Below are 10100 nucleotides of genomic sequence, written 5' to 3' on the forward strand. Positions count from 1 at the left end.
CAGTGCGGCTCGTGCATTGAGAGCTCTTGTGGGATGTGAGCCCCTCCAAGGCAACAGATGCAGTGCCAGTACCCATGTTATTCTAGCTCCGGTAACAGCTGTGGTTCAGCTGGTGCCATTTGCACATTTGGGATGGCAGCCAAAGCCTGGTCTGCCAGTGCTGGAGACGGCTGTGGAACCCCTTCCGGCATCTTATAATCCAAGGATCCAAGCCATATTTCCTTAACTTATGGACAAAAATGTTGTGGGAGACCGTATCAAAAGCCTTGCTGAAGTCAAGGTATATCACATCCACTGACTTCCCCATGTCTGCAGAGCCAGTTAACCCCTCATAGACGCTAATCAGAAGCTATGTTCCCAACTGTTCCATCTGCCCTGCTTCTCCCCATTTACTCTTGCTCGGACCCCACCCGCCCAGCACAGGCTGCATCCTGGTGATCAGCCTGGCCTGCACAGCAGTGGCAGAGCTGTGAGTGTGGCGTCCAGGGTGGAGTGGTACCTGCTTTGCAGCGGTCTCAAGGCACTTCTCCCATTGCTCCCGCTCTGCATACATATCCAGGGCAGCCATGACATCCACCCCCACCAGCTGCAGAACAGGAGAGAGAGAGACACACACACACACACACACACCACCCATGAATGCACTGACCTGGTGACATTGCCCCAGCATGGGCACCTTGCCCCTCCCCCCGACTCCCCAGCACAACCACCCAGCCCCCACACATCACACTGCCCCCCGCCCAGGCACCCAGCCCCCACACATCACACTGTTCCCAGCCCAGGCACCCAGCCCCCACACATCACACTGCCCCTCCTAGCCCAGGCACCCAGCCCCCACACATCACACTGCCCCTCCCAGCCCAGGCACCCAGCCCCCACACATCACACTGCCCCTCCCAGCCCAGGCACCCAGCCCCCACACATCACACTGCTCTCAGCCAGGCACCCAGCCCCCACGCATCACACTGCCCCTCTCAGCCCAGGCACCCAGCCCCCACACATCACACTGCCCCTCCCAGCCCAGGCACCCAGTCCCCACGCATCACACTGCCCCCCGCCAGGCTCCCAGCCCCCACGCATCACACTGCTCCCAGCCAGGCTCCCAGCCCCCATGCATCACACTGCCTCTCCTGAGCCCAGGCTCCCAGCCCCCACGCATCACACTGCCTCTCCTGAGCCCAGGCTCCCAGCCCCCACACATCACACTGCCGACCCCCCCAGCCCAGGCTCCCAGCCCTCACACACCACACTTCCCCCCCTCAGCCCAGGCTCCCAGCCCTCACACACCACACTTCCCCCCCTCAGCCCAGGCTCCCAGCCCTCACACACCACACTTCCCCCCCTCAGCCCAGGCTCCCAGCCCCCACACACCACACTTCCCCACCTCAGCCCAGGCTCCCAGCCCCCACACACCACACTTCTCCCCCTCAGCCCAGGCTCCCAGCCCCGACACATCACACTGCCCCCCCTCAGCCCAGGCTCCCAGCCCCGACACATCACACTGCCCCCGCCCAGGCTCCCAGCCCTCACACACCACACTTCCTCGCCTCAGCCCAGGCTCCCAGCCCCCACACACCACACTTCCCCGCCTCAGCCCAGGCTCCCAGCCCCCACACACCACACTTCCCGCCCTCAGCCCAGGCTCCCAGCCCCCACACACCACATTGCCCCCCCTCAGCCCAGGCTCCCAGCCCCGACACATCACACTGCCCCCGCCCAGGCTCCCAGCCCTCACACACCACACTTCCCCGCCTCAGCCCAGGCTCCCAGCCCCCACACACCACACTTCTCCCCCTCAGCCCAGGCTCCCAGCCCCCACACACCACACTTCTCCCCCTCAGCCCAGGCACCCAGCCCCGACACATCACACTGCCCCCCCTCAGCCCAGGCTCCCAGCCCCGACACATCACACTGCCCCCGCCCAGGCTCCCAGCCCTCACACACCACACTTCTCCCCCTCAGCCCAGGCACCCAGCCCCGACACATCACACTTCCCCGCCTCAGCCCAGGCTCCCAGCCCCCACACACCACACTTCTCCCCCTCAGCCCAGGCACCCAGCCCCGACACATCACACTTCCCCGCCTCAGCCCAGGCTCCCAGCCCCCACACACCACACTTCTCCCCCTCAGCCCAGGCACCCAGCCCCGACACATCACACTTCCCCGCCTCAGCCCAGGCTCCCAGCCCCCACACACCACACTTCTCCCCCTCAGCCCAGGCACCCAGTCCCGACACATCACACTTCCCCGCCTCAGCCCAGGCACCCAGTCCCCACGCATCACACTGCCCCCCCTCAGCCCAGGCACCCAGCCCCGACACATCACACTTCCCCGCCTCAGCCCAGGCTCCCAGCCCCGACACATCACACTTCCCCACCTCAGCCCAGGCACCCAGCCCCCACACACCACACTTCCCCGCCTCAGCCCAGGCACCCAGCCCCCACACACCACACTTCCCCCCCTCAGCCCAGGCTCCCAGCCCCCACACACCACACTTCCCCCCCTCAGCCCAGGCTCCCAGCCCTCACACACCACACTTCCCCCCCTCAGCCCAGGCTCCCAGCCCCCAAACACCACACTTCCCCCCCTCAGCCCAGGCTCCCAGCCCCCACACACCACACTTCTCCCCCTCAGCCCAGGCTCCCAGCCCCCACACACCACACTGCCCCCCCTCAGCCCAGGCACCCAGCCCCGACACATCACACTGCCCCCCCTCAGCCCAGGCTCCCAGCTCCCACACATCACACTGCCCCCCCTCAGCCCAGGCTCCCAGCTCCCACACATCACACTGCCCCCCCAACCCCCACACATCACACTGCCCCCCCCAGCCCAGGCGCCCAGCCCCGACACATCACACTGCCCCCCCCAGCCCAGGCACCCAGCCCCGACACATCACACTGCCCCCCCCCAGCCCAGGCTCCCAGCCCCCACGCATCACACTGCCCCCCCTCAGCCCAGGCACCCAGCCCCCACGCATCACACTGCCCCCCCTCAGCCCAGGCACCCAGCCCCCACGCATCACACTGCCCCCCCCAGCCCAGGCTCCCAGCCCCCATGCATCACACTGCCCCCCCCAGCCCAGGCTCCCAGCCCCCACGCATCACACTGCCCCCCAGCCCAGGCTCCCAGCCCCCACACATCACACTGCCCCCGCCCAGGCTCTCAGACACATGGGAGGGGCCCTTGGGCACACAACAACTCCAGCCCCAGACATAAACAGTCTTACCGAATCGACTTTGCCCTGATTCTTTAAATGCTCCTTATAGCACTGGTCCACGTACTCCTCTGACCTGCCGGGCAGAAGGGGAAGGGACCTTGTTGGCAGTGAAATCAAGGGTGCCCTGTCATCTGGTGGGGTCCCACTGCAGCTGCAGTGAGAGGGACCAGAAGCACCGCAGCTGGGGTACATCTGCCAGACAGCTGTGACGATCAGGGCCCAGGAGGAGAGGCAGTCCCCTGTGGGCACCTGGGTGGGCACAGGTGAGTGACAGCACAGAGACAACCCAGCCCCGGCTGTGAGGGGAGAGAGCGGGGATGAAGGCTGCTGGGACAAAGGCAGCAGAGAAGCAAAGAGCCAGCAGGGAAAGGGCAGTGAGTGCTTCAGGTGGGAGGGGGTTGATCCATGCGAGAGAGAAAGGGGTAGGACTGACAGTACCTAAAGGGCAGTACGGGGAAGAGCAAGCTGAGGGTGACTGAGGAACACCAGAGCCGCGTCTACACGTGCACGCGACTTCCAAGTAGCGGCACCAACTTCGAAATAGCGCCCGTCGCGGCTACACGCGTCGGGCGCTATTTCGAAGTTAACTTCGACGTTAGGCGGCGAGACGTCGAAGTCGCTAACCTCATGAGGGGATCGGAATAGCGCCCTACTTCGACGTTCAACGTCAAAGTAGGGACCGTGTAGACGATCCGCGTCCAGCAACGTCGAAATTGCCGGGTCCTCCATGGCGGCCATCAGCTGGGGGGTTGAGAGATGCTGTCTCTCCAGCCCGTGCGGGGCTCTGTGGTCACCGTGGGCAGCAGCCCTTAGCCCAGGGCTTCTGGCTGCTGCTGCCGCAGCTGGGGATCCATGCTGCAGGCACAGGGTCTGCAACCAGTTGTCGGCTCTGTGAATCTTGTGTTGTTTAGTGCAACTGTGTCTGGGCGGGGCCCTTTAAGGGAGCGGCTTGCTGTTGAGTCCGCCCTGTGACCCTGTCTGCAGCTGTGCCTGGCACCCTTATTTCGATGTGTGCTACTTTGGCGTGTAGACGTACCCTCGCAGCGCCTATTTCGATGTGGTGCCGCGCAACGTCGAAGTTGAACGTCGACGTTGCCAGCCCTGGAGGACGTGTAGACGTTATTCATCTAAATAGCCTATTTCGATGTTGGCTTCACGTGTAGACGTAGCCCAGGTGTGCAGGACAGTGTGGGAATGGGGGAAGCTGTGGGGAACAGTGGGGGAGGGAGAGGATTGAGGGCAGCCTGCAGGGGAACCTCCAGAGAGAGGAGAGAGGAAAACAGGACCGAGTGGAGCCTGTAGGGAGAAGTGCGGGGCACAAGACAGAAGGAACTCCAAGAGAAGGTAAGTGGGGACAGGATGGAGGAGAGCCTGCAGGGGGTGGGCAGGATGGATGGGAATTTTCTCGGGGGGGGGGAGGGATATGATGGAGTGGAACCTGCAAGGGGGTGCGGGGACAGGAAGGAGTGGAGCCTGAAGGGGCAGGTGAGCAGGGGACAGGATGGACGTGATCCGGCAGGCAGCAGTGAGGCAGGAACAGAAGACAGAAGGGAGCCTGCTTGGGGAGGTAAAGGGTGGGGACAGAGGATGGAGGGGACCTGAAGCAGGAGGTGGAGGGGGACAGGACAGAGGAGGCTGTAGAGGGTGGGCAGGTTGGAGGAAAGCCTCCTGGGGTAGCTGAAGTGGGAGGGGAGCCTGCAGTGGGAGGTGAAGGGGGACACGGCAGAGGGGAGTTTGCAGGGGTGAGAGGGAACCTGCAGGGGATGGACAGGGCAGAGGGGAGTCTGCAGGGGAAGTAAACAGTAGGAGGGAGGATGGAGAGGAACCTCCAGGGAGCAGGCAGAAAGCAGGGGAGCCAGCAGCATGAGGTGAAGCAGGACATGGCAGGGGAGAATTTGCAGGAGATCAGGGGAGCAGGACAGAGAGGAACCTGCAGAGGGCAGTGGGGAGGACCAGGCCAAAGGGTTACTTTGGGTCGAGCTCCTTGGCCACACGTTTTGCCTTGTTCCATTCCTCGCCCTCAATGAAAGCATCAATGGCTTCTCGGATGAGGTCCAGGTTGAGGTAGAGCTCGGCTGCCTGCAGGAGAAGAGCAGGTCATGCGTGAGCATGTGCAGAGCCCCCACGTACAGCCAGATCTCAGAATGCAGCCTCTGAGCACCAATAAAATGTGCTCCACAACAAAGGATGGCCAGGCTGGCTCAGAGCCATGCTGCATTTAGTCCAATGCCCTGTGTGCTGACACTGACCAATGCCAAACACTTCAGGGTGAGTGACTTTTGTACCACTGGCAAACTTTGTCACCTCACTTGTCATCTTTTATGAATACACTGAACAGCTCTGACAAGGATGAGTGTTGCCTGGGGTCCAGGGAGGGCCACAGAAAGGGGTGGGGGCTCCCCATTTAGCAAGTAAAATTTTGGTGGGAGTTTGGGCAGTGGACCTCCCGAATGCTATCCCGGGTCACAGTGAAGATCCTGTGAGAAGCCTGCTATTTACCTCTCTCCATGCTGAAAACTGACTGCTTATTCTTACCTTTTGGTTCCTGTTTTAACCAGTTACTGATCCAAGAGAGGAACCTAAGAGAAGCTTCCAAATCACAGGCCCTGGTTCTCATTAGCAAGGGGTAAGGAATGGTGCCTAGCCTTTTGTCGAAGGTGGGAGATGGATGGCAGGAGACAAATCGCTTGATCATTGTCTTCGGTTGACCTCCTTTAGGGCACCAGGCATTGGCTACTTTCGGCAGACAGGATACTGGTCTAAATGGACCTTTGGTCTGACCCAGTGTGGCCATTCTTATGTTCATGGGAGACTTTAATCACCCAGACATTTGTTGGGAGACCAACAGAGCAGTGCATAAACAACCCAGGAAGCTTTTAAGAGAATGTTGGGGATAACATCCTGGTACAAGTGCTGAAGGAACCGATGAGGGGCCGTACGCAGCTTGACCTGCTGCTCACAAACAGGGAAGAAAGAGTAGGAGAAATAGAAGTGGGTGGCAACCTGGGCTGCAGCGACCATGAGATGGTAGATTTCAGAATCCAGACAAAAGGAAGAAGGGTGAGCAGTAAAGTACAGACCCTTGATTTCAGAAGAGCAGACTTTGACTCCCTGAGACAACTGATGGGCAGAATCCCCAGGGAAGCTAATACGAAGGGGAAAGGAGTTCAGGAGAACTGGTCGTATTTTAAAGTCGTCTTACTGAAGGCACAGGAACGAATCATCCCGATACGCAGTAAGAAAAGCAAATATGGTAGACAACCAGCTTGGCTTACAAGGGAAATCCTTCAAGAGCATAAACTCAAAAAGGATGTGTATGAGAAGTGGAAACTTGGACAGATGACCAAGGAGGAGTATAAATATATGGCTGGAGAATATCGGGGTGTCAGGAAAGCGAAAGCACAATTGGAACTGCAGCTAGCAAGGAATCTGAAGGGCAACAAGAAGGGCTTCTACAGGTATGTTAATAATAAGATGGTTATCAGGGAGGGTTTGAGGCTGTTACTGGATGAGGGAGGTAACCTAGTGACAGATGATGTGGGAAAGGCTGAATTACTCAATGCTTTTTTGCCTCAGTCTTCACGGATAAGGTCAGCTCCCCTACTATGGCACTAGGCAATGCAGTCTGGGAAGGAGCTGGGCAGCCCTCAGCGGGAAAAGAATGGAATAAGAGCTATTTAGAAAAGCTAGACACACACAAATCCATGGGTCCAGATTTAAGGCATCCCAGGGTACTGAGGAAATTGGCACACGTCATTGCAGATTGTCATTGGCTATTATCTTTGAAAACTCAGGGAGATTGGGAGAGGTCTCGAATGATTGGACAAAGGCAAATGTAGTGCTCATTTTTAAAAAGGAAAGGAGGACAGAATCACAGGGCTGGAAGGGACCTCAGGAGGTCATCTAGTCCAGCTCCCTGCTTCAAGCAGGATCAACCCCCACTAAGTCATCCCAGACAGGACCTTGTCCAGCTGGAACTTAAAAACCTCAACGGATGGAGAATCCATCACCTCTCTAGGCAACGCATTCCAGTGCTTCACCACCCGCCTGGTGAAGTAGTTTCTCCTAATATCTAACTACACCTCTCCCTCTTCAACTTCAGACCATTGCTCCTTGTTCTGCCATCTGACACCACTGAGAACAGTTTCTCACCCTCCTTTTTAGAGCTTCCCTTCAGGAAGTTCAAGGCTGCTATTAAATAACCTCTGTCTTCTCTTCTGTAAACTAAACAAGCCCAAATCCCTCAGCCTGTCCTCATAGGTCTTGTGCTCCAGACTCTTAATCATTTTGTTGCCCTTCGCTAAACCTGCTCCAGCAAATCCACATCCTGTTTATGCTGGGGGGGCCCAAAACTGGACACAATATTCCAGATGTGGCCTCACCAGTGCCGAAAAAAGAGGAATAACTACTTCTCTAGATGTGCTCGAAATGCTCCTCCTAATGCACCCCAGTATGCCATTAGCCTTCTTGGCTACAAGGGCACACTGTTTACTCATATCCAGCCTTTCATCCACCATAATCCCCAGGTCCCTTTCCATCGTACTCCTGCTGAGCCAGTCAGTCCCCAGCCTATAACAATGTTTGGGATTCTTCCACCCCAGGTGCAGGACTCCACTTCTCCTTGTTGAACCGCATCAGATTTCTTTTGGCCCAGTCCGCCAATTTATCCAGGTCCCTCTGGATTCTCTCTCCACCCCCCAACGAATCTACCTCTCCCCCGAGTTTTGTGTCATCTGCAAACTTGCTGAGGGTGCAATCCAGTCCATCATCCAGGTCATCAATAAAGATGTTGAATAACACTGGCCCCAGAACTGAGCCTTGCGGCACTCTGCTTGAAACAGACCTCCATCCAGATATTGAGCCATTGACCATTACCCGTTGGGCCCGACCATCAAGCCAGCTTTCTATCCATCTTATAGCCCAAGGATCCAATCCATATTTCCTTAACTTATGGACAAGAATGTTGTGGGAGACTGTATCAAAAGCCTTGCTGAAGTCAAGGTATATCACATCCACTGACTTCCCCATGTCCACAGAGCCTGTTACCTCGTCATAGAAGCTAATCAGATTGGTCGGGCAGGACTTGCCCCTGGTGAATCCATGTTGGCTACTTTTGATCCCTTTCCCCTCTTCCAAGTGTTCCAAAATGGATTCCTTCAGGATTCCCTCCATTATTTTCCCAGGGATTGAGGTAAGGCTGACAGGTCTATAGTTCCCTGGATTGTCCTTCTTTCCTTTTTTAAAGATGGGCACTACGTTTGCCTTCTTCCAGTCATCTGGTACTATCCAGGGAATTATAGACCTGTCAGCCTTACCTTAGTCCCTGGGAAACTCATGGCAGGAATCCTCAAGGAACCCATTTTGGAGCACTTGAAAGAGGGGAAAGTGATCAAGAGTAGCCAACATGGATTCATCAAGGGTGAGTCACGCCTGACCAATCTGATTAGCTTCTGTGATGAGGTAACAGGCTCTGTGGACATGGGCAAGTCAGTGGATGTGATATACCTTGACTTCAGCAAGGCTTTTGATACAGTCCCACAATATTCTTGCCCACAACTTAAGGAAGTACGGATTGGATCCATGGACTGTAGGATGGATAGAAAACTGGCTTGAGAGACGGGCTCAACGGGTAGTGGTCAATGGCTCAGTGTCTGGTAGGTATTTGGTTTCAAGTGGAGTGCCCCAAGGATCAGTTCTAAGACCAGTACTATTCAACATCTTTGTTAATGACCTGGATGAGGGAATGGATTGCAGCCTCAGAAAATATGTAGACAACACTAAGCTAGGGGGTCAGGTAGAATATTGGAGGGTAGGGATAGACCCCAGAGTGACCTAGACAAATTGGAGGATTGGGCCAAAACAAATTTGATGAGGTCCACAAGGAAAAGTGCAGAGTCCTGCACTTAGGATGGAAAAATCTCAAGCATTGTTACATGCTGGGGACTGACTAGCAAAGTAGCAGTGCAGCAGAAAAAGACCTGGGGATTACAGTGGATGAGAGGCTGGCTATGAGTTAACAGTGTGCCCTTGTAGCCAAGAAGGCTAATGGCATATTGGGGTGCATTAGGAGAAGCATTTCCAGCAGATATAGGGAAGTTATTATTCCCTTCTATTCAGCTCTGGTGAGGCCTCATCTGGAGTAGTGTCCAGTTCTGGGCCCCTCAGTACAGAAAGGATGTGGACACATTGGTGAGGGCTCAGCGGAGGGCAATGAAAACGATTAGGGGTCTGGAGCACATGACCTACGAGGAGCGCCTGAGAGATTTCGGCTTAGTTTGCAGAAGAAATGACTGAGGGGCAATTTGATAGCAGTCTTCAAATTTCTGAAAGGGGGGGTCTAAAGAGGTTGGAGAGAGACTGTTCTCAATTGTGACAGATGGCAGAACAAGGAGCAATGGTCTGAAGTTACAGAGGGGGAGGTGTAGGATGGATACTAGGAACAGCTATTTCCCCAGGAGGGTGGTGAAGCACAGGAATGTGTTACTGAGAGAAGTGGTGGAATCTCCATCCCTAGAGGTTTTTAGGTCCTGGCTTGACGTAGTGCTGGCTGGGATGATTTAGTTGGGGTTGAACCTGCTTTAGGCAGGGGGCTGGACTCTATAACCTCCTGAGGTCCCCGCCAGCCCCAGAATTCTATGATTCTATGATCCTCTCTCTTACCCTGACAGCTCACTTTGCTTAGGAGCCTTTCATGAGGGATCTTATCAACAGCTTTCTGAAAGTCGCAGTGCACTATGCTGACTGGATCACCCAATAATTCACACCTTAGCATCAGGACACAAGCACCCTCCTCCTCTTGGACATGATGTCCACTTCTCTTCCTGCCCCTGGTCAGCACACAGAAACCACACCACCTGCAGCCCTCCCTTCCACTACACTTGTG

The 10100-nt window shown here is 56.4% G+C and overlaps 1 protein-coding gene across 4 annotated transcripts in view; it reads right to left on the reverse strand.

Moving 5' to 3' along the window:
* IFT172 (intraflagellar transport 172) overlaps positions 1–10100 on the reverse strand; it is a 231338-nt gene that overhangs the window by 51655 nt on the left and 169583 nt on the right. For all 4 annotated transcript variants that reach the window (XR_012645170.1, XM_074991603.1, XM_074991602.1 and 1 more), the window contains exons 37-39: positions 5187–5296; positions 3227–3290; positions 500–586 (exon numbers count right to left, since the gene is read on the reverse strand). Coding sequence is in view for 3 of the 4 variants with exons in the window: in XM_074991603.1 (XP_074847704.1) it covers positions 500–586; positions 3227–3290; positions 5187–5296 (261 nt within the window). In the remaining variant the exon portion in view is untranslated. The remainder of the gene's footprint in view (positions 1–499; positions 587–3226; positions 3291–5186; positions 5297–10100) is intronic.

This window comes from Carettochelys insculpta, chromosome 3 (genome assembly GCF_033958435.1).
Source record: "Carettochelys insculpta isolate YL-2023 chromosome 3, ASM3395843v1, whole genome shotgun sequence".
Taxonomy (NCBI): Eukaryota; Metazoa; Chordata; order Testudines; family Carettochelyidae; genus Carettochelys; species Carettochelys insculpta.